General features: G+C 46.2%; 8 protein-coding genes across 8 annotated transcripts; 6 read left to right on the forward strand and 2 right to left on the reverse strand.

Moving 5' to 3' along the window:
- Positions 1-1,703: 1,703 nt before the first annotated feature.
- On the reverse strand, positions 1,704-3,400 carry N7446_000622 (uncharacterized protein; the record flags this gene model as incomplete). Its single annotated transcript, XM_058509389.1, has 4 exons — positions 1,704-2,130; positions 2,294-2,391; positions 2,429-2,706; positions 2,869-3,400. The coding sequence occupies 4 exons, from the start codon at positions 3,398-3,400 to the stop codon at positions 1,704-1,706; spliced, it is 1,335 nt and encodes a 444-aa protein (XP_058378368.1).
- A 3,642-nt stretch (positions 3,401-7,042) lies between these two features.
- Positions 7,043-7,807, forward strand: N7446_000623 (ankyrin repeat-containing protein; the record flags this gene model as incomplete). The annotated part of the gene is made up of 4 exons (XM_058509390.1): positions 7,043-7,090; positions 7,151-7,243; positions 7,268-7,378; positions 7,400-7,807. The coding sequence occupies 4 exons, from the start codon at positions 7,043-7,045 to the stop codon at positions 7,805-7,807; spliced, it is 660 nt and encodes a 219-aa protein (XP_058378369.1).
- Positions 7,808-10,144: 2,337 nt separating this feature from the next.
- Positions 10,145-10,371, forward strand: N7446_000624 (ankyrin repeat protein; the record flags this gene model as incomplete). The annotated part of the gene is made up of 2 exons (XM_058509391.1): positions 10,145-10,178; positions 10,205-10,371. 2 exons carry the CDS (start codon positions 10,145-10,147, stop codon positions 10,369-10,371), a joined length of 201 nt encoding a protein of 66 aa, XP_058378370.1.
- A 51-nt stretch (positions 10,372-10,422) lies between these two features.
- Positions 10,423-11,796, forward strand: N7446_000625 (ankyrin repeat domain-containing protein; the record flags this gene model as incomplete). The annotated part of the gene is made up of 3 exons (XM_058509392.1): positions 10,423-10,692; positions 10,732-11,377; positions 11,405-11,796. The coding sequence occupies 3 exons, from the start codon at positions 10,423-10,425 to the stop codon at positions 11,794-11,796; spliced, it is 1,308 nt and encodes a 435-aa protein (XP_058378371.1).
- Positions 11,797-11,979: 183 nt separating this feature from the next.
- On the forward strand, positions 11,980-12,249 carry N7446_000626 (ankyrin repeats (3 copies) domain-containing protein; the record flags this gene model as incomplete). The annotated part of the gene is made up of 2 exons (XM_058509393.1): positions 11,980-12,037; positions 12,122-12,249. 2 exons carry the CDS (start codon positions 11,980-11,982, stop codon positions 12,247-12,249), a joined length of 186 nt encoding a protein of 61 aa, XP_058378372.1.
- Positions 12,250-16,467: 4,218 nt separating this feature from the next.
- Positions 16,468-17,751, forward strand: N7446_000627 (glycoside hydrolase family 16 protein; the record flags this gene model as incomplete). The annotated part of the gene is made up of 3 exons (XM_058509394.1): positions 16,468-16,832; positions 16,888-17,347; positions 17,413-17,751. The coding sequence occupies 3 exons, from the start codon at positions 16,468-16,470 to the stop codon at positions 17,749-17,751; spliced, it is 1,164 nt and encodes a 387-aa protein (XP_058378373.1).
- A 284-nt stretch (positions 17,752-18,035) lies between these two features.
- N7446_000628 (NAD(P)/FAD-dependent oxidoreductase) lies at positions 18,036-20,202 on the reverse strand (the record flags this gene model as incomplete). The annotated part of the gene is made up of 13 exons (XM_058509395.1): positions 18,036-18,130; positions 18,180-18,324; positions 18,379-18,415; positions 18,467-18,525; positions 18,575-18,607; positions 18,659-18,794; positions 18,856-18,890; positions 18,947-19,016; positions 19,067-19,232; positions 19,291-19,465; positions 19,516-19,653; positions 19,704-19,935; positions 19,991-20,202. 13 exons carry the CDS (start codon positions 20,200-20,202, stop codon positions 18,036-18,038), a joined length of 1,533 nt encoding a protein of 510 aa, XP_058378374.1.
- A 627-nt stretch (positions 20,203-20,829) lies between these two features.
- On the forward strand, positions 20,830-22,498 carry N7446_000629 (uncharacterized protein; the record flags this gene model as incomplete). The annotated part of the gene is made up of 3 exons (XM_058509396.1): positions 20,830-20,938; positions 20,992-22,095; positions 22,149-22,498. The coding sequence occupies 3 exons, from the start codon at positions 20,830-20,832 to the stop codon at positions 22,496-22,498; spliced, it is 1,563 nt and encodes a 520-aa protein (XP_058378375.1).

The raw sequence follows: 22,498 nt of genomic DNA on the forward strand, positions 1-22,498 counted from the left end.
TATGACAGCGCTGGCTTCCGCATTTAGACAGTAGAATGATATGGAGACTAATAGGATGATGCGGAGAGTTTCTTAGAATACTTGTAAGACAGTTAAGCACAGATCAATCTGTGTTACTCCACGTATCAAGTGGCCCACTGTCTCCGACTCGGACTGTAACGTTCTTTTCTTCTTTGCACTACAAGGTACATGTACCATAGTGCTCCAGTATCTCCACTTGCAACTTTCAACCAGTTTTTCTCAAAGTTATTCTCATTTAGCGCCCGCCTGAAATGATATGATATCTGGTATGGAGGTTTTGACGGGTGGGATTTTCAATCCATCTGACAGCATGGCAGTCAAATAAGTCAACGCGTGAGATCTAGGGCTTTCTTACCTGCCCAGCTTTATTTTTCCAGCACTCTCAGCCGGTTCTCAATTTGCTGACTAATCATGACATCACCGAAACTAGACCCGGACCTGACCTGATCCCTTCGAAGTGACTGTTACATCCGTAGTTCTCGTGAAAACTCAAAATGGGAGCCCACTTGTCACGGTAACTCTATGCGCGATGCTTACAACTCATGACTGATTCAAAGTGTGTACTTCTAACGAAGTCTGAATCTTCCTGATCTACATTTCAGCTAGATAACGGCGCATTCCAGAGTCGCGTGTACATTCTTCGTGGGATTTCAGAAACACTGATTTAGCCAATAATTACGCGTTAAAAGTAAGGCTAGGAAGTCCGTGCGGTGGGGCGTGTCTTGGTGGTGATCAATGGCTCTAAGCATTGGAAGCAACCGCAAGCGGATCCCATGTAACAAGACAAACTACGACAACATTAAGGGCCACGCTTGAGGAAAATGGAACTCGGTTTCTTCTAAGGCTTGAATGATCTAAGCAACTGGGGTCTGAACTGCAGACATCGGGCTCAGAATTACCCCAATCTCAGGGAGAGGGGTGCAATGTTGATCGATTGCGCGTAAAACGAGTTACTAGGACAGTAAAGGTGAAATGATATAGTGATCTGTTCAATTTTAAACATAGAGATGACAGGCTATATGTTTTATAAACGCAAGACATTGCTCTTCCCTTCCCAGACTATCAGAGCCACAAAATATATATACAGGCCCAAGGCATTCCTACGAGGGGCACCATGGGTAGGCTGTTTCAACAACTATCTTCGAATTGAAAAACACGCTGTCAGTCACAGACATCAGATCCACTGAATGAAGACCATCGTGAGCTGCCTCCGTTCATAATCCCACGAACCTCGAACGATAGATGGATTCACAAGTAAACATTTTGCTTCCACGGCTGGGGAGAAATATGCCTTCGTCAAATCCCACGGTGTAAATCGAAGATTCCCAATACCCCTCCTACAGCGACAGTGCGTTCGTACACATCCTCTAGTCCATTAAACAATATCCAGTGGGTGCCTGCACCATCATGCACATGCCCGAACACATGCAGTTTTGGTTAAATTCTCCATAGCGTCCGTAGTAGATGAGCATAGTCCAACTTTAGTAAGCCAAGATGAGCAAGTGGTGGGACCATGAGTGATGAGTATATCAATCCCGTCTGGCACTGAGCTAGCCCTTACGTCCTGGCTTTGGGGATATTGAAGGGCTCAGTTATCGCGGCGCGTAGAATAAGGACTTCCGTAGACCGTGAGCTGACCGTGAGCTGACCATTCGGACAGCAGATTGTTGCTTTCTAATTTTCTAGGTAGATGATGTCGCCCCTGTCGAGCTGGGCTCGCTCAGAGGCTGCCCGGCCTGATGAGTCATCCCATCCTGAATCAAGTAATAGCTATGATAACCAGCAATGAAGATTTTGGTGGGGTGAGGCTCGGCGCATAGCCAAGTGAGTGGTGCCTCAATTTCCTTGAAAGATCCCGATTTCGTCAGATCACCAAGATGGATCAGGATGTGTCCATCTGGAACGCTGATTTGAGTGTTATGAGTATCAGGGATGTAGACGATAGCAACAGGACTAGTGAGTGGCGTAGCTGGAACGCGTTCATATTGTTCTCCATCTAGCAAGAGCTGCGTTGTTTCAAATACAGCGTTGGGACAGTCATTTTGTGCCTGCAGTGGCATATATTGGCGTAATAGATGGAATAAGTTCACTGAAAGCGCTTTGAGAGGACTATAATATTAAAATTTTTGGGTGAACACTTGTCTTTATTTAGGAGCATAGCTCATGCGGCATGGGTTGGATTCAACTATGGATGGTGTTAGTATTAACAAGGTGTGTTCTCATACACATGGCTCCCGATATGTCTTAATGAACCTTGTCTCAGCTGCCGTACCAATCCAGAAACTCGGGAATAGAATCGAATCTTGGCTTTTGGTCGAAGAGTGTAGTTGGGTTATCAAGCCAGTCATGGTAGACGACCACCCGCCATGCCTAGTCCTTATGACTGGGTTCGTTATCTTCTACGAACCGGCGACAGTAGACAGGCGCTGTGCCATCCGTCATGCCGGAGCATGTTATCAATCTCAATTGGGCTCTCATCAGGTGTGAGCAGTTGAGAAGTCAGCGTAAGTAAAGTCATGCTGGGCCACTTCCAATGAGGTTCACAGGCATAGAAGAAATAGCTGGCATCCACAATAAATGATGCTGAGAGGTACTCAAGCTTGAGACTGGCTTTGGCAACCGCGCAGCTGATATCAGAGGTCGGGATGCGAATTGGACTGCAACCCATAAAACTATCCATGAAAGCTATTGCGTACTGTTGAGCAAAATTCTCGAAGAGTATGAGTCTTCATAGCTTGCTAGAAGCGAGCGATTCAAAAAGTGATCGGAAAGCTAGATCAGTGGTAAGCAATTTAGCAATGAATGCATACATGGTAGAGAATTATGGGCTAATGCAGCGGTACTTACTTTGATCTGTCCACTCCTGCTGGGTATCACACCATTCTCTCCAAGGCTCGTAGTAAATCTCCTGAAGTCTGGGAAGACGGGCAAACATCTGTGCTAATGCAGTTGGCTTCCACCGTCGGCGGTTCTGTTGACGTAGGAGCACACCTGTTGCTGCTGGGACTAATGGTAGTTGCTGCCACCACTGGTCTTCCTTTTTGTTATCATCAAATGGTCCTTCACCTATGATTTCATCGAAAACTTTGTGGATACCAGCTTTAGATGGAGTGGAATTTTGACTCCCAGTAATCCAACCATGCTGGTGGTCATCAAGTTTGACCAGCATTGACTGCTCAGTGCATAGACTCAAACCACACTCATCAGAGGGGATATGAGGCCCAAAGGTTATATATTTGAACCAGTGCTCTGAGTCACTGGGAGAATGAACACTGATATCAAGCAGCAAGTTGCTATTTGGTTCCCATGCGCTGAGAGTTGAGAACAGATGCTGGAAGGCTGTGGTAATTAGGGTATTATCTGTGTTGCTGATCCCCATGTTTTCCAGACCTTGAGGTGAACACTGGGTGCAATCATAACTTTGGAGTTCCAAGCAAAGCCATATGTAGCTTACAAGAGCCCGATTCCAGTGAATCATTGGACCGAAATCTGCGAGGCGTGACAATGTGAGGTTGATTTGGGCGAAGTTGTGGGGCTCAATACTCATCTGCCACTCTCGAGACACTATAGCGAAGCCAGCCAAGCTACGGCCATCCTGCAGTAAGGCTTCTAGTACCAGAATCCGGTTCTCTGCAGGCAAGCAAGACCAAGGCGTCTTATCAGCTGTCATTAATGACATTGGTGTCACTTTCATGAATGATGGTGGAAAAGAGAGTCGATGGGTGAAGTGCGGCGTGTAGCAATGTGAGTGGGTTCGGAATGGAGCAGCTAGTCTTGAATAACCTCACTGTTGAGGCACGCAGATTCCACTGCTTAAGAACGATAAGTATAAATGAATTAGGGACGTAGTAGAGGTGATAGTGAATAGTAGTGTGGGTCATGAGTGTATAAGATAGAAGAAGGAGGGTGTAAAGACCATAAATATTCGATACTAGAAATGGAAAAGGGGAAGTAAGTGGTGGAGGAAGGGAGATAAATAGGGCGGGTCACCTAATAACTAAAGGTTACGTAGTGATTAACACTATGAGTATGAAATCTGACTACTGGATGGCGGAAAAACTTATTAAAATTCAAATCCGAGAAGCCCACCAAAGAGATACAAAGCCAAATAGGAATTAAATTAAAGTCTGAGTCCCACATTTGGAAAAAAACCGCGGGCACGCAGAATATGGTTCAAGAAATGAAATAGTTTATTTAATTTCAGGTAGGAGTTCGTCTCCCAAACATTACGATACTTAAAAGACGATCAGAAAAACAACTATCAAGTGGCGGTCTAGTCAATCTTTGCAGGCATCTCTCAGATCCTGCAAAGACGTCCAAAAAGGTCACTGACGTTTGCGGCTGGCTTCTTCTTCGACATAATCAAGGGGTGTCTTGCCGTTGAAACCCTTGGTGTAAATTTTGAGATTTCCCCTTTGTTTCAAGAATTGTGTAAGAAGCTTGTTGAATGCACCATAGATCGCACCAGTGGCACATGGAAAAGAAGCAAATATTTGTTTGTAATGCATATCCCATTAGTTAATAGATATTTATTTGGTCCATATGAAAAGGTGTTCATTCAGGGAGTTTAGATACTCATACTTCCGATTTGCCATCTGTGACTAGGTCACTGTCTGATAAAGATCAATCAAGAATTCATGCGACCGAGGTCTTTAGGGGCTATCCTGAAACCACATAGCATGAGGATGCTGAATGTGTTAAGATATGGAGATATAGATCCGAGATATAGAGAAAGGAAGAAGATCTAGGACAAGAGAGAGATGCTTATCTCTCTAAACACAACGAGAAATAAGGAAGATGGATAAGAAATAATCTTGATTAGAAGCTATTAAGGTGCGTGGGAGGATGAATGTTAGAAATCAGAGATCTCAATGATTGAAGTGATAGATTTCAAAGTCCTCCGTAAGGTGCTGGGTCATACTCTGCAGCACGACCTTTCGCTTCCATGGCAAGATATCCGGGAGCATAAAATTCAACATCCTCGGCGAGACGAGGTGAATTAAAAGCCGTGAAGGCTTCTTCCTTCACTGTCTCTAGCATCTTCAGGACCGGCGCATTGATATTAAAGTTAGGTAGGGTTAGTAAGTAACTCAAGAAGATAGCTGTCACATGTTCAACCAATATTTAAAAACAAGCGTTACAGCGACTGTTGGTTTGTTTGTACTGATGATCTTGTAAGTGCTGAAGTGACTGGCAAAGATAGCGAGGATATTTGGGTCAAAGTGAATGAAGCGCCGCCTGAGCAGCTAGAGACACGGCTGGAAACCATGGACGGCCTACCAATTGCTGGCTGAATTGGGAGTTGGCAAGAGTTGTCAAATAGCTCAGAGTACAGTCACTGCAAGCCACTTTAGACCCACTGCCACTGCTTGCTGATTCATGGCTCAGTGTATATACTAAGATTCCAAGCGTTTTAGGGGGAAGGGTATAAGCTAATAACATCTTGTTGTTTAGCTAAGGGGGTTAGTGTAGTCGCGCGACTTAGGTGATTCCTACTATGATTTCTCACCCCATCTATTACGCACTCACCCTTCTCAACCCCGTCGCGCGACAATAAAGCGGCGCTCACCCTAAAATCACCCAGGGTCACACCCATGCATCTTCTAGTGGAATATTGGCAGTTAGATCTAGTCTATTTCTACAGCCTGTCTTAATATAAACCCTATATGATGCCTTTCACTGGTGAATCCAGTACATACGACCACAGGGTGTGGAGAACAGGGCTTCCCGTCCGCTCAGCCGTACTTAAGCCACACGCCGGTAAGTTAGTAGTTAGGTGGGTGACCACTAGCGAATCCTTACTGTTGTATGTCCGTGTTCACCTCTTTTTTTTTGATTTGTTAGGAAACTCCCTCGTGCCGCCCTACTCTTCAGCCCCTTCAGCCCATTCACCTGAATGCCCTCAACACCACTATACTACACCTGAATATCCTGCACGCCCCTGTACCGCTGACGTGTCCTCCCCTCCCGTACTGATATTTTCTCACAGGCCTGTTGTTTGATCACTAATCTCTGGTATTAATTTCTACTAGTTGACACATATCTTCCTAGAATTCAAATGACAGTAGGTAAGAAAAGAAGGGCCGCCTAGGAGAACCAAACTTGCTATTGAATATAAATTTGCTGGAGGTCACCCTATTTCTAACTCACTAGCGAGTGGCTTAAGTACGGCTGAGCGGACGGGAAGCCCTGTTCTCCACACCCTGTGGTCGTATGTAGTTGTTTAAATATGAAAGAGGATTATAGAGGCCGCTTAGATACCACCTTAGCTGCACAACAACAAGATGCTATTAGCTTATACCCTTCCCTCTAAAACTCTTAGCATCTTGGTGTGCTGGTTGAAACACTGTTCTCTTGCTATCTGCACACTGCCACGCCTGATTTGTTGATCGGTTACTATATAGAGTGGGGGCCCTCGGGGCAACGATCAAAATTTTGAGCTACGGCTGAGTGACCTGCCGGCCTATGGGGCCTCACAAAAAGTCACTCTTAGAAAACAACGAATAGGCGCCGTTCTCTCTAGATATTTAATTTACTACGACTCTTTTCGAAATCCGTTATATACCCGTTATACCTCTACACTCTTGAAATTTTATTGCCGGAGAATATATCTGACGTATGCCAGTTTTGATAGGATGAATGTTACATGCGTAGAATAGATTTTGTATTTCATAATGCTATAGCGAGACTTCAACCACGGTTGCCGTTTATTAGTATTTGCACTGCCCTGTCTGCCTTTATTATGTATACGTAGTTGGATGGATGTGTTGGCTGCGGCTGTGCTGCCCGATCGATGCCTAATACACTTAGACCTAACCTATGAAGCTGAATTGACTCCCCTTTCCTTCTTTTTCATTCTCGTATAGAGCCTTTTCCTTGGAATACCTTAAGCGTTTTGATATCCTTCTAGGCGAATTGGCAGTCGTTGTAGCCGAACACCACCGACCGTATCAGATAGGCACCCAATTCCGCTTTTGTTTTCTTGAAGACAGCGAAATATTTCCAAAACAATCTTTCCGCAATGGCTGCACAGATATCTACCGAGCCGAGAACTTATAACGAATACACTGTGGGATGGCTCTGCGCTCTGCTAAAAGAATAGACCGCGGCTACGGCTATGCTGGACTAGAGACATGCGGATCTCTCGAAGCCGTCGAACGACCCTAACACGTACACTCTTGGGTCTATAAGCAAGCACAATATTGTCATAGCTTGCCTACCGGTAGGACAGTATGGCCAAAATTAGGCAGCGACAGCTGCTGCCCGGATGATATCTGCTTTTCCGTCTATCAAGTTCGGCTTGATGGTTGGCATTGGTGGCGGTATTCCGACCAAGGTTAGACTTGGCGATGTAGTGGTTAGTACACTAGTCGGCTAGTTCCCTGGTGTGGTGCAATGTGACTTCGGTAAGGCGAAAGAAGGCGGTACCTTCGAGCGGACCGGCTCTCTGAATAACCCTCCTACCTTGCTGCTAACAGCTTTGTCGAAATTGGAGACGGCTTATGATATGAAAGGCTCAAAGATACCAAAATACTTGGACGAACTGAAAGAGAAATGGCCAAGACTGGTGCCGAAGTATCTGAGATCAGATTCACTCGAGGATGTCTTGTTCAAAGCAAATTACAGCCATGTCAGCGAAAACACCACGGAGTGTGACATCTTATCAGACGACGACGAAAGAGACGATGAAGAAGGGGGTTGCGGATTTTGTGACAGAACCAAGATCGTGAAGATGAAGCCTAGAGATATGCACGTGCACTTTGGTCTTATCGCATCTGGGAACTAAGTCATCAAGGACGCTGCCGTCCGGGATAAGCTTAACAAAGATCTTGGCGGTCACGTTCTTTGTGTCGAAATGGAAGCGGTAGGACTGATGAACAACTTCCTATGCATCATTATTCGAGGAATCTGCGACTATGCGGACTCACACAAGAATAATGCTTGGTAGGAGTATGCTGCTGCTGTGGCGGCTGCGTTTGCAAAAGAGCTTCTGGAGTATGTACAACCGAGCGATGTTGACTTCGAGCGCCTAGTGAAGGACATGCTAGACTAGGGTTAGTCAGCCCCGGATTTTGTCGAGCTCTGTAGCTAGCTTCTAATGATATATTAGTTCTTGTTTCTGTATCTGGGACCGTAGGAGACGTCAGATTCATAAGGTCTAGACTAGGAAAAAAGGAAGAGCTTAAGATCCTCGACTGGCTTACCCCGATCAACTACGGTCCTTAACAGAGCGACAATCTCCGGAGGCGACAAGTAGGGACTGGCCAATGGCTTCTTGATTCTGCTAAGTACTAGACTTGGTTAAACAGAAGGGGCTAGGTGTTGTTTTGTCTAGGCATTCCCGGTGCTAGGAAGACAATTCTTATATCTATCGTGGTTGATGATCTTAACAAGCGATTTTTCAAGAACATAAGCGTTGGCATTGCATATATCTACTGCGACTTCCGGCAGCAAGCAGAGTAGACGGCTGACGGCTTACTAGCCAGTCTACTGAAACAACTAGCTGGTAGTTAGCCTTCTTTACTAGCTTGCGTGAAAGACCTCCACAATCTCTATAAGCGCGAACGAACGCGGCCACAAATTGATGAACTTTCAAAAGCGCTCCAATCCGTGTCTGCTATATATTCGCAAATTTTTATCGTCGTCGACGCACTTAACGAATGCTAGGTATCTGATGGCTGTCGATCGAAGTTACTGTCCGGGGTATTCTCCCTTAATATGCGTGGAGCAAACATCTTTGCGACTTTAAGACCTATTCTAGAGATAACAAGGGAATTCGAAGGAAATAAAACATTGAAAATCTATGTAAGAGAAGAAGATGTGCGGAGATATTTGGACGGACAAATGTTCCGACTTCCGAGATTTGTCACTGGCAGTATAGAGCTAAAAGAGGAAATCAAGACTGGAATCGTCTAGTCGGTACATGGCATGTGTGTAAGGCATTCTAATTGGACTGAGAGTTTAAACTTAACTGGTTCTAGGTTCCTGCTTGCACAACTTCACCTCGAATTGTTGGTTGGCCAAAGATCGCTAAAGACGGTCCGTACTGCTTTGAAAAGTCTACCGACGGGATCCGAGGTATATAATAAGGCATATGAAGATGCGATGAACCGAGTTGAACAATAGAAGGAGAACAAAACTCACCTCGCCAAAGAGGTCCTTTTATGGGTCACCTACGCTAGGAGGAATCTCTCTATAACGGAGCTTTAACACGCCCTTGCAGTAGAAGTTGGACAAGACGAATTCGATGAAGACAACCTGTCACAGATTGATTACATTGTTTTAGTATGCGCCGGACTGGTCACGGTGGACGAAAAGAGCGGCATTATCCGCTTAGTCCACTACACGACCTAAGAGTACTTTGAGCGGACACGGGCTAGGTGGTTTCCTAGCACCGATATTGATATTACGAAAACCTGTGCTACCTACCTATCATTTAGTGCCTTTAGGAGCGGGGTATGTCAAACAGACGCCGAGTTTAAGAAGCGACTGGAGTTATATCCGCTCTACAGCTATGCCGCCCGTAACTGGGGGTATCACGCCTACCGTGCTTCCGCTTGTCCTTAGGGCGTTGTTCACTTCCTTGAACAAAAAGCTTAAGTCGAAGTATCGAGTTAAGCATTAATGGTGAACTCGCCGGCCTTTAGCTAAGATTTTCCGATGTAGATAATAGGGCTTCACTTGTTAGCATACTTCGGGCTTGAGGAAGCAGCTAAGAATCTTTAAGAAATAGTTGAAGTTGACGCGAAAGACACTTATAGCCGGACGCCCTTATCGTACGCTGTAGAGAATGGCCACGACGCGGTCGTTAAGCTGCTGCTCGAGAAGGGCGCCGACTTCGAGGCGAAAGATAGAAATCACCGAACACCGTTATTGCTGGCAACGTTGTATAGTCATGAATCTATTATGAGGAGGTTGGTCGACAATGGCGCTAGCGTTGTTTCCGCGGATAAATATGGCGACACGCCCCTGAGATGGGCAAGGATTAACAACAATGAAGCAGCGGCTATGCTGCTACTAGGGAAGGACACAGTGGCAGACTATAAACACGGTAGTCGCCTCACAATGTTTTATTGGGCGTCGAAATAGGGCCATAAGAAGTTACTTAGGTAGCTACTCTAAAATGGGATCGACGTCGACTCTAGAAGGGACTCCGGGTATAAGCGTTCGGCATTGTTATAAGCTACTGCGGATGAAAATGAGCTAGTCGTGAAATTACTGCTTGAAGTAGGAGCAAACATGGACTTGACTAATGTTAATAGTGATACACCTTTATCAAAAGCTGCTGGTAATGGATCTCCAAATTTGGTTCAGCTTTTCCTCAAACGTGACGCTAACGCCAATTCCTAAATTGGACTTGGCCGGACGCCGCTGGTGTCAGCGTCGTTGAATGGGCATTAAATGGTGGTCAAGCTGCTTTTCAAAAACGGTGTAGACGTTAATTCCGAGGATGGAAACGGCCGGACGCCGCTGGTGTTAGCGTCGTTGAATGGGTATTATACGGTGGCCGAGCTTCTTCTCGAAAACGGTGTAGACGTTGATTCTAAGGATAGGCACGGCCGGACGCCGTTAGTGTCAGTATCGTTAAACGGGCATTATACGGTGGCCGAGCTTCTTCTCGAAAACGGTGTAGACGTTGATTCTAAGGATAGGCACGGCCGGACGCCGCTTGTGTTAGCGTCGTTAAATGGGCATTAAACGGTGGTTAAGCTTCTTCTGGAAAATGGTGTAGAGGTTAATTTAAAGGATAAAAATGGTAGGACGCCGTTGTCACAAGCTGCAGCAAATGGACGCGAAGAAGACGTTAAGCTATTGCTTAGGTATAAGGCTGAAGTTAACTCTAAAGATAAAGTTAGCTGGACACCGCTCTGGCGCGCTGCAGAAAGCGAATATAAGGGAATGGCTAAGTTACTTCTCGGGTATGGCGCCAAGGTAAATGTGGAAGATATTGATAGTAACACGCTGCTGTCAATGGCTGTGATGGGTGGACGTATGACAATTGCCAAGATTTTTCTCGAGCATGACGCTAGCTCTCTCCCTACGAGTACTGAGTACGGCCGAATTCTGATATTATGGGCTGCGAAAAATGATGACAGGAGGTTAGTGAGGCTTCTACTCGACAATGGCATTCATGTGGATTCTACGGACACTAAATACAGCCGGACACCGTTGTGTTGGGCTGTAGAAGAAGGAAATGACGCAATGGTCGAGCTGCTACTTGCTAACAACGCAGAGGTAAATGTGGTAGATGGCAATGGTCAAACGCCCCTGTTTCGGGCTGTAGAAAGAGGATCTAATGAAGTGGTCAAGGTACTACTTGCTAACAAAGCGGAGGTAAATGTGGCAGATGGCAATAGTTAAACGCCCCTGTTTCGGGCCGCAGAAAGAGGATCTGATGAAGTGGTTAAGCTACTACTTGCTAACAAAGCGGAGGTAAATGTGGTAGATGGCAATGGTCAAACAGCCCTGTTTCGGGCTGCAACACACGGCCACAAAGCGGTCGTCAATCTGCTGCTAGAACATAGAGTCTTTCTGGACTCTACGGAAATCATATATAGCCGAACACCCCTGTCCACAGCCGCGGTGAATAGGCACGAGGCCGTGGTGAGGCTACTGCTCGAATTTGATGCTAAAGCAGACTCTAAGGACCACCTACATCGCACGTCACTGATGTTAGCAGCGTTGAAGGGGCACGAGCAAATAGTTAAGCAACTTCTCTCGACGGGTGCGGAAGTCAACTCTAAGGACGTGTATGGCCGAATAGCGCTGTTCTAGGCCATCTATTTTGGCAACGTAGAAACGGCTACAGCTCTACTTTAGAAAGGGATAGATCTAAACTCTAGAGACAAAAGCCAGCGGACTCTGCTAGTTGTGGCTATAGAGAGGGATTAAGAAGCAATAGTCAAGCTCCTCCTCGAGCATAGTGCGAACCCGGATCTCGTAGATAAACATAGTCCGATGCCTCTGTCTACGGCCGCGGAAGGAGGACACATAGGTGCGGTTAAGCTGCTGCTTAGTAACGGCGCCTATGTAGACTCTATAGACGTTTAATCTAGTCGATCACCGCTATGGCGCGCTGTAGAAAGAGGACATATAGAAGTGGTTAAGCTCCTACTTGCGAGTGGCGCTGAAGTAGACTTAATAGACAATGATGGTCGCACGCCCCTGTCTAGGGCCGTAGCAAATGACTATAAGGCAGTGGTTAAGCTCCTGCAACGAGGTGCTTGAAAATAGGCCTAAGGCGGGGGCTGAGATATTGAATATTGTCTTCTTGTTCCCACTCCTCCTAGTACTCGTGAGTGAACCTATATGATGCGGCATGTGCAATACGCAGTTTAAGGGCTTTTTGGGTAGCTTGTTTAGTAGAAATTATATTTGTAGACTTGAATAAAGCGATGAAAGCGCCCTAGATCAGAATTTATCTTCTTCTGTGGTGTAGGGTGGATTAGCCCCTTACCCTAGGGTGAGAATTCTCACCCCGTTCTCACCCCTTCTCACGCTAGTCTATAGACTTCTTACCTATATCACTCACTCACTCTAGGGCAGCTTGCATCGCTATTTTATGAGTTGAGAGCTGATTGAGAATTGGCCATGTAGAACTAGCGGCTTACGTACGGTCAATAGTCGGGTGAGTGTGGCCTAGGTGAGATGTGGGTGAGCGCCGCCTTAGCGTCGCGCGACCCGGGTGAGAAGGGTGAGTGCGCAATTAGAAGCCAGGTGAGAGCGGGTGAGAATCACCCTTCGTCGCGCGGCCGCCACACTAACCGGTTTAGCTGAAGTCCTATATCAGATCATTGGGTCATATTGATCCACTCGAAACACTCGGTCTCTTAGCAACTGCACGATAACATCAAATTTCAGTCCAGGATTGGCTAGATCAGCGGCAAGGCTGACTTTTCGTGTTACCTTACGTTAAATGCTCGAGGCAATCTATATAGCAGGAAGCTATCCGTTATCACGTGGCTATCAAAGTGTCTTGTCTTAGGACTAGTTAGGTAGCCCTACCTATATTCGCTGACTAACGTTACATCCACGTGACCTTATATCCTCCCGTCGTCTCCTTGCGCGCCGGCGTAAACACGCCATAGTCAAACTTTTACTTTGATGATTTTCTATGGTAACTAACAATACCCCACCAAGAAGTGTCTTTATGCCTCCCCTTACACCACCACCTACTGTAGAGAAGCCGTTATCCAAAAGTACTCAAAACGTGGTGAATCGGTTCCGGCTTTATCGTGAAGGTTATTATTCTAGGGTGTTCTATTAGGTAAATAGGTCAACTATATATAGGACCTCGAGGAAGAGTCCTAGGAATAATAACCATTATCTACAATTAATTTAATTAATTGACCTACCTCTATCTCATACTTTCTTACCTCACTGTCGCCTACTATCGTGACTATTATTTTAACGTATTTCCCTACCGAGTGGGCCACCCCTACCGAGTGGGCCACCTAACGTAAAACGCGTCAATTAATTAGACCTTCCTTCTTTAACCACCTACCATGCCACCAATTCGTACTCAATCCTCTTAAAATCGTACGGAGCAAGAGGGTAGGATCTTATTAGCTATCTAGGCTATTAAGAAGCAAGAAATTCTATCAATTCGTGATGCAGCGCGTCAGTTTAACGTACCCCGTACAACACTATAGCGACGCGTTACCGGCCATCCTTTTCGCGCTGAAACTCGCGCAAATTCACATAAATTGACCGAAATTGAGGAGGAATCGCTTCAAAAATAGATTCTCTCTATAGACTCTCGCGGAGCAGCCCCTCGGCCTTCTACCGTACGAGAAATAGCGGATTTACTACTCGCGGCGCGTAGATCTACCCCCGCTCCTTTAGTCGGTAAGGATTAGGTCACAAAATTCGTGAAAAGGCATCTAATCCTCTCCTCCCGATTCTCGAAAGGCTATAATTACGCGCGCGCTAAATGTGAAGACCCGAAAATCATTGAAGAATGGTTTTCTCTCGTCCAAAAAACGATCATTTCTCACGGTATCGATCCCGATGATATCTATAACTTTGACGAGACCGGATTCGCAATAGGCTTAATTGCGACCGCGAAGGTTATCACGAGAAGGGAATACTACGGTCGGCGATCGCTTTTACAGCCCGGAAATCGCGCGTGGGTGACTACAATTGAGTGTATAAATGCTTCGGGGTGGGCGCTTCCTCCGTGCGTGATTTTTAAGGGCAAAGTCTTTATCGAATCTTGGTTCGACGGCCTTCCGAATAATTAGAGACTCGAGGTTAGTCCGAACGGGTAGACGTCCGATAAAATTAGCGTTCGGTGGCTCGAAAAGCTCTTTATTCCGTCTACTTCCTCGCGTACGAAGGGGAAGTATAGACTTTTGATCCTCGACGGCCACGGGAGTCATTTGACTCCGAAATTCGACGAAATTTGCGAGAAAAACAATATTATCGCAATTTGTATGCCTCCGCACTCGTCTCACCTTTTACAGCCTCTTGATATCGGCTGTTTTGCGGTATTAAAGCGCGCGTATACTCGGCTTATCGAAAGCAAAATACGGCTCCGGATTAATCATATCAATAAATTAGACTTCCTCGAAGTCTACCCGTCCGCGCGAATCGAGGCATTTAAATCGGAGACTATTAAGAATAGCTTCGCCGGCGCCGGTTTAATGCCTTATAACCCCGATCGAGTGCTTTCGAAGCTCGATATTCGCCTCCGTACGCCGACCCCCCTCGAGCCGGGATAGTAAGTGGTCGCCAAAAACGCCGTCGAACTACGTCTAATTACAAAAACAAGCTTCCTCAATTAAAGCTTTACTAAAGCAGCGCTCAAAAAGTCCACCGAGCCCGCTTAATTCTGCGATAAATCAAGTTTTAAAAGCCTATCAAATCACGATGCAATCGGTAGCTATTCTTAAGAAAGAAGTAAGCGATTTACGCGCTGAAAACGAGAAGAAGAAGCGAAAAAAGACTCGGTCTACAAGGCAAATACCTTCCGAAGAAGGCCTCTCAGTTTTAGAGGCCTCTGCCTTAATAGCGCAGCCAGAGCAAGCAGTTTTAGCAGAAGGATCCCGTGAGGTAGGGCCAGCTCCGGCACCTTCTCAGCCGCGTACGAGGGCAAAAACGAAGTGTAGTGTATGTGGAATTCAGGGTCATAGAATGACTACATGTCCTAATAGACCTCGAGTTTAGCTTATTGAATTTAATGGCGTTTTGGTTGAGATAAATGCATTTAAAATGAATAGACCGGTGTAGGTGGCCCACTCGGTAGGGGTGGCCCACTCGGTAGGGAAATACGTTACCTCACCGTCGCTTATATAATATATTATTATATAAGCCTTACCTTAACGTAACTATCCTTACCTTGTTGAACATAACCCCTTAGCACCTCGTCACCTACGTGCTTATAACCGCACGCTAGATTTCATTATTACTATGCTCCCCAAAATCCACAACATTGGCCATATATTTTAACGTTAGGTCATGCTTAGTACGCATCTTGCTCGTGACAAAGCGAGGTTGGAGTGATAAAGCAAGGCTGAAGAGATGAAAGCGGAGGAAAAACGAAGGTCACTTACAACTTTTTCGATCAGAATGGGAAAATGTACGTTTTGCTGCACGGGCTGAATATTCGGGTGAAGAATATTCAGGTGGGTGAATATCTGCCCGGAGTGCCCTAAGGAGGGCTGAATTAGAGCGGCGAGCCGCCCATGCCCGAACCGTGGGCGCTAGGTGACCACAACCTTAGACATGCTGTTGTATGTTTTTATTTTTGGGACTTTTCGTTTCTACAGTGACGAAGCAATAGTTTTGACACCCCTAGACTGGTTTCCTGATAAAACACTGAACTGTTGTGGATTACGTTGAATCTTGTCTTCTATAAAAAGCACTCACTGAAAGTTTAGAAAGTAAGATCATATAGACGCTCTTCGGTTTGCGATAGGACGTCTAAAAAACGGTCTGAAAAACGGTCTGAAAAACGGTCTGTAGTTTTGTTCTTTAGTCCACAATGTTTTCTTTGCCTGAACTTATTGTCATATTAAAAACCAAGTTTTGACCTCAGAGAATCTTGCGACACTCGGTCTAGAACCGGTGATATGTCTGGCGATCGGAGAACACGCCACAAATGAGAAACCAAGAGAGGAAACGGAAAACAAACCACAGTCGGTAGGAATCTGCATTGTCTCTAAGAGATATCGCCATCCAGTGGGCGCAGCCCTGGAGGGCAGGCCCCACTTATCTAACGCGTGGCCTGCTTCTTGGCCGCGGATCCTGTCATCCCAAGCCTGCTGGCATACGCAGCAATTTTTCGAGCGTCGAATTTGTTTCTTCTCGTAAAGCTTCAGTTGCGGTTTGCTCGTGTCTGCTAAAATCAACCTTTGCTTTTCGTACCCGATTGACTTCAGCCGGGTGGTGCTTGTCGTTGTTTCGCAAAGATATACTATCACATTGACCCGCCCATAATCCACAATGCTTGATCATTATGCCCAGAATGACCATGGACAGTTTCAATCGGGAGGTCAAATACCGCAATCAGGATTCTCGAGGGCCAGCGCACAACCACCGAGCTATGGATCGTGGGGCGAAGATGCTGGAGACGAATACTCCAGATGGGATCCGCGAGGATGGTCCTTGAAGAACAAAATCTTCCTAGCGGTCGGAATTATCGTAGTGATTGTTGCCGTTATCGTGGGATCTGTCCTAGGGGTTCGAGCCAACCGATATCCGAACTACTCCTCATTGGACTACAGCTTGGTAGACACCTACTCGGGGTCATCCTTTTTCGACAACTTTGAATATTATACCGACACCGATCCTGCACATGGATTTGTTCAGTACGACTATCAATGATTTTTCCATTTTTAATTATCGCGCTGACTTGCTATCTAGATACATTAGTCGGGATAACGCAGAGTGGCTCAATCTCACATACGCTACTAGCACATCAGCCGTGCTTAGAGTGGACACGACTTATAGTGGCTCAGAAGCTGCCAGTGGGCGTCAATCTGTGAGAATTACATCTAATAACACCTATGCCCATGGCCTTTTCATCTTCGACATCTTGCACACTCCGTATGGGTGTGGTACATGGCCAGCATTATGGCTCACAGACCCCAACAACTGGCCTGCGCATGGAGAGATTGATGTCGTGGAGGCTGCCAATAAGGGTACTTATGGAAACCAAGCGACACTCCACACATCCGAAGGGTGTTCAATGGGCGTCAAGCGAAAAGAATACGGCACTGTGCAGAACAAGAACTGTTACTATGAGGCGAATGAATATTCGGGCTGTGGCGTGAAAGGAACTGAAAGCACTTATGGTCCTGAATTCAATTCGAACGGAGGCGGAGTAAGTCACGATATCATATATCCACCCCCGCCCCGAACAACATTGCTGATCTTGTGCCTCATTAGGTATATGCGATGGAGCTTCGTGATGCCGGTATTCGGGTATGGCAATGGGCTCGTTCCAGTATCCCATCCGATGTAACCTCAGGCAGCCCTGACCCATCAACCTGGGGTGAAGCCTTCGCAGACTTCCCCAATACCGATTGTGATATAGGGTCTCATTTCAAAAACCAGAGTATTATTGCCAATATCGACCTGTGTGGTGACTGGGCTGGTGCGAGCAAGTACTATACTGATCAAAGTAGTTGTTCTGGCACCTGTGAGACATACGTGCGGGACAATGCCGATAAGTTCAGTACTGCTTACTGGGAGTTCAGCAGTTTCAAAGTCTACCAAGCCAGTTGATCTTGGTTGTGCTCAGTTTTCAACATTTTCTGATGTTTTAGCGACTCTTCGTATTAGAATACCTTAGACTATTAGCGACGAATTTTATGCAGACAATTCCTATCATGATTTTGGGACTTTATAAAGGCTGCAAGGTTTTGCATTTTGAATGACAGAGAATAAAGTGTAGTATTGTAGATCGGTAGTATAGATCAGGAGAAGGAAGAAAATGGTAGCAAATAGATGATGTCAAATTGGCCTACTTACCATTTCTTGAAATGAATAGTAACTTTTCGTGTTGGGATCTATAGGTGGGACTTTTCTTGCGGCCTCAAATTCAATTGCGAAAGGTTGCTTGAAAGTGCGGGCAGACTCTTCGCGGTAAATTGGAAGTCTTGGGCTATAAACCATCGTTAATTTAAGTCAAATAAATGCATCGAAATGCTTACATTTTGCCAGCTTCAGTTTCGACATCTCACGAGGACCGGTTTCGCCTTCCTCGAGTCCGTTGCAATCTTTGCCTTCCTCAACAGCGCGCCACTTCCAAATTGGCGTGAACCGATCGGGGATCTTCTCAAGTTGGTTTTTGACGTACTGTAGAGAGGTTAGCCTAGGTCTTCATTCACCCGGAGATGAAACAAAACGAACTTTTCCGAGGATTGGAAGGAACTTGAACCCATGACCACTATAGAACTTCCATTAGAGGAGGTTTTCGCGTCGTATATGATATACTTACGAGCCACCAGTGCAGATGAAGAGTGAGTCAGAGTATCCAGGGACATAGTCAATCACGAACTTTCACCAGTTAGAATCTCGGTTAGAATTGACAGCTCAGCCTACTTACCTCATTGTCAATGCTATCCGTGTACCAACATAACTAACCTTCCGTCAGCAAAAAATTATTTCAAATGGCGACTAAATAACAAACCCGGCTATCAGTGAAACCAATATCTCTCAACTCTGGAAACAATCCACCGATGACTTCCTTCATGAGATCGAGACCGTACAGGGGTACGGTGTTGATAGGCTCGGGGCTGTATTTTGTCCGAGGGGTTGAGATGCGACTAAGGCCGATCAGCAGGAGTTCTTCGGCGCCTAGAATCAGCAACGGATCGAGAAACCTACATGTCTTGTGTTGGATGTTTTTGGAAATTGGTGAACTTTAACGGAAAGAATTAGTGAAAAGTTCAGGGAACGATGTAGAGTTCATACGTACCTTTCGAGCACGGAACCCGAACTTTAATCTACCTTCTCTGGTAATTGGGAATCCACCTCCCTCGTATGCGCTGAAATCCTGGTTACCCAGAGCCCAAATTCAATTGAAGAAACCACTTACCCATCACCGACGCCCTGGATGAATCGCCACACAGGAATATTGTCCGGATGGAACTTTTCTCTGAGATCCTTTCGGTTCTTTGGTATATCGATAAACATGACCGTGCCCATAGTGGCTTCCACAGAGCGATGTGCTTCTGGGAGAACAGTTGATGTCCAAGGACCACCTAAACTCATGGGTCAGCCGAGTGTTGCTTCACCATTTAGACAGTTACTTGTACTAACAGGCAACAACAACAAGATCAGCCGAATGACTCAACCCATCGCATGTCTTTATGCCTGTAACACGCTTGCCAGAGCCTTGGTTCTCGGTGATCAACTCCTGAAGTTCACCCTGAGGTCGACCCAGGATAAATTTGACGCCAGCTTTTTCACACAAGTATCGCGCGTACACGCAGGCCTACCTCCAAAAGTTAGGAGGAGTTGATAATGAGGGTATTGTTACTTCACCTTGTCAGCAAGTGTGATTCCTGAGCCCGCATCGAGGAACCCGTTTGTAGCACCGTCCTTGAAGTTGTCAAAGAGGTGGTACTTTTTGGCCCATTCTGGGCCCAGCTCCTTGGCCCGCTTAGAATCATCGTTGTTGTCCTATCCTTGCTGTTAACAAAAGGAATTCCAGAAATAGTTCTAGCGCGCACCTTGATAAATTGCAGTTCACGGAAGGTGGGTGCTGTGTGCTCCATCACGCGCAAGTTCTCCACATAGCGCTCAATCATGTCGGAACCATCAGCCAAATGATAAACACCACAGAGGGTAAGTAGTTCATCTTCCGGAGTCAGAGGATGGGGGAGATCAGAGACACAGCTCTCTTTAATAGACCGGTTCCATTCAAGCCAAATATCCCTAGCTTCTAGAGCAAGGTCTTGTGAACTGTAGGTTTCATTAAAACTGGTGATACTTGACATCCATTTGGGAAAGCACTTACTGTTCCTGCGCTCCGTAGGTCGCCCGGAAGATTTTGTTGATATCGGCAGAGGCACCGTCACATCCATCTGAAGGATTGTAGTGGTTCTTGTCGAAGCTGCAACGGTCGAAGATGGTGACATTCTTATAGCCACCACGGGCCAGCCAAAGGGCGGTGCTCAACCCGAAAACACCACCGCCAACGATGATCACACGGGATTCGGGAGTGGTCATGTTGTAGGAATGAGGAGCGGCACTTGGAGAAGTGAGCAGAGATAAACTGGAAAACTGGAAGTGATAGTTTGAGTAAGTATGAATACACAAGCGAGGCGAAAATCATACCTTCTATCAGCACTCTTTAAATTTCATGATATGCGACGGAATTACCGAAGCGTTGTACCCCAAGCTGAATGGACGCGGCACTCCCGCTGGAGCTGCAGGTCTCTAGCGCATAATTACACGGCACTCCCGCCCGTGATTAGTCTGTGCCAACGAAATTGAATTGATTCCCTCCAACTTCATTGCCTCGCCAGTTTACCCAACCTAGGTCAACCAATTGAACCGGATGACTTGTTATCTTTAACTACATCACGGATTTACCGAGCCTTGGCTCATAGCTTCGATATCCCCGCGTTCCACAAGATTGTGGCTGCCAGATCGCCATACCCGGGCTATAAGGATCAAGGGATGGACCAAGTCGTGCACGTTTGAAAACCCGAATTTTGCCAATAATACCTTGTCTTCATTCAATTGATACTGTGATCTTCTATCCTCAGCCACAAAGAAAGGGAAAATCATTGAGAGCCGATGTTTCTTAATTGAAGCATGAACATGGGGTTTTCGAACGTTTTCAAAAGAAGCATGCTAGCACAATATGCTCAGAGGATCAAAGATGCCCCGCGCGAGGTTATCTTCAGTGGCAGTTTACTCTTGTCATGCGCAATGTACGCGACCGCGGCGATCCCTTTAAGTGTGTCTATCTCATGTTCTACTACCTATTCCAACCCTACTAACGCCTCGCAGCATGGGATCAAGGATCGGCGTCCACGTTACCTTCTCTTTTGGGCTTCCAGGAACAGTTCGGTATCAGCTCTAAACTCGGTGCGCATTCGACCAAGAACTTTGTCTCTCTCGTCTACATCGGTGATGCAGCCGGTGCAGCTCTATCGTTCTTCATAAACGACCGTATCGGACGTCTCTGGTCTTACCGTCTTTACACCAGTGTCTGGATAGTTGGGCAACTGATTGCCATTTTCAGCCCTGGAAAAGCGGCATTATACGCCTCTCGAATCATTTCTGGGTTAGGAATTGGCTCTCTGAGTGTCATCGGCTCGGTCTCTATTGTCGAACTAGCCCCCACCGAAATCCGAGGGTTGCTGACTGCATGGTATTCTGTGTTTATGGTGATGGCATTGATGCTTGCTACATTTTGCGTGTACGGGGTGCAACTACACATGGAAGCAAATCGACTGCAGTATCAGGTCGTGATGTTCTCGCCTTGTGTATTCATGGCGCTGTGGCTTGTGGCCAGCTTCTTCCTCTCCGAATCGCCTCGCTGGTTACTTTTGAGGAACCGAGATCAAGAGGCAGAGAAGACTCTTGTTAGACTTCGTTGTTTGCCACTTGAACACGATCGCGTTCAACAAGAGCTCCGAAGTATAAAAGACTCCATCCGGTCGGAGACTGAAGCCTGCGATCACGATGATCATTCACCATCTAAGATTGTCAGTATCGCAAAAGAGACATTTACAGTGCCGTCGAACTTGCGCCGTGTTCAACAAGCCCTGATTCTTTACGCGTTCCCACAATTTTCGGGCGGAAACTCCATAACCAATTACTTTATCCCTATTCTTGAGGTCATTGGCGTCGCTGGAAGTTCCACACGGAACCTTTTCCTCAATGGAATGTATGCTATGTCAAAGTTCTTCTTCGGCTTACTTGCATCCTTTGTTTTCATCGATGCTCTGGGGCGCCGGAACACACTTTTCACTGGCATAACCCTTCAACTGCTCTCCGATATTTATCTTGCAGTATATATTAAAGTGCAAAATGATGGCTCCCCGCCTCGTGCTGCAGGCGAGGCAGCGCTTGCATCCATCTTCATCCATTCGTTGGGATATACTATCGGTAAATCTTTCCAATTCCGACCAATATTTCAGACAATTAACAACAGTCTACAGGCCTTCTCACTCTTCCATACGTATTTGGCGGAGAGTTATGGCCCAACCGAATCAGGTCCTTTGGTGCTTCGCTGTCACAGACCTTTCACTGGCTGTTTCATTATGCTATGAGCTACGCCTTACCATCCTTGTTAACGAGAACGGATAACTGGGGTGCTTTCATCTTCTTCGCATCCTGGTGTTTCGCTGCTCTTATCTACGTGTATCTCCTTGTACCAGAGATCGCGGGGCTCAGCGTGGAAGACATCGATCGCGTGTTTAATGGGCCATGGCGGGTTTTCAGTAGGAAACCAAGGTCCCACGAAGAGCCTTCAGCCATTGAAGGGCAGGATTTTGATAATAAGTTGTAA

Source organism: Penicillium canescens, assembly GCF_028828765.1.
Source record: "Penicillium canescens strain IBT 15451 chromosome Unknown utg000001l_segment0_segment0, whole genome shotgun sequence".
Classification (NCBI taxonomy): domain Eukaryota; kingdom Fungi; phylum Ascomycota; class Eurotiomycetes; order Eurotiales; family Aspergillaceae; genus Penicillium; species Penicillium canescens.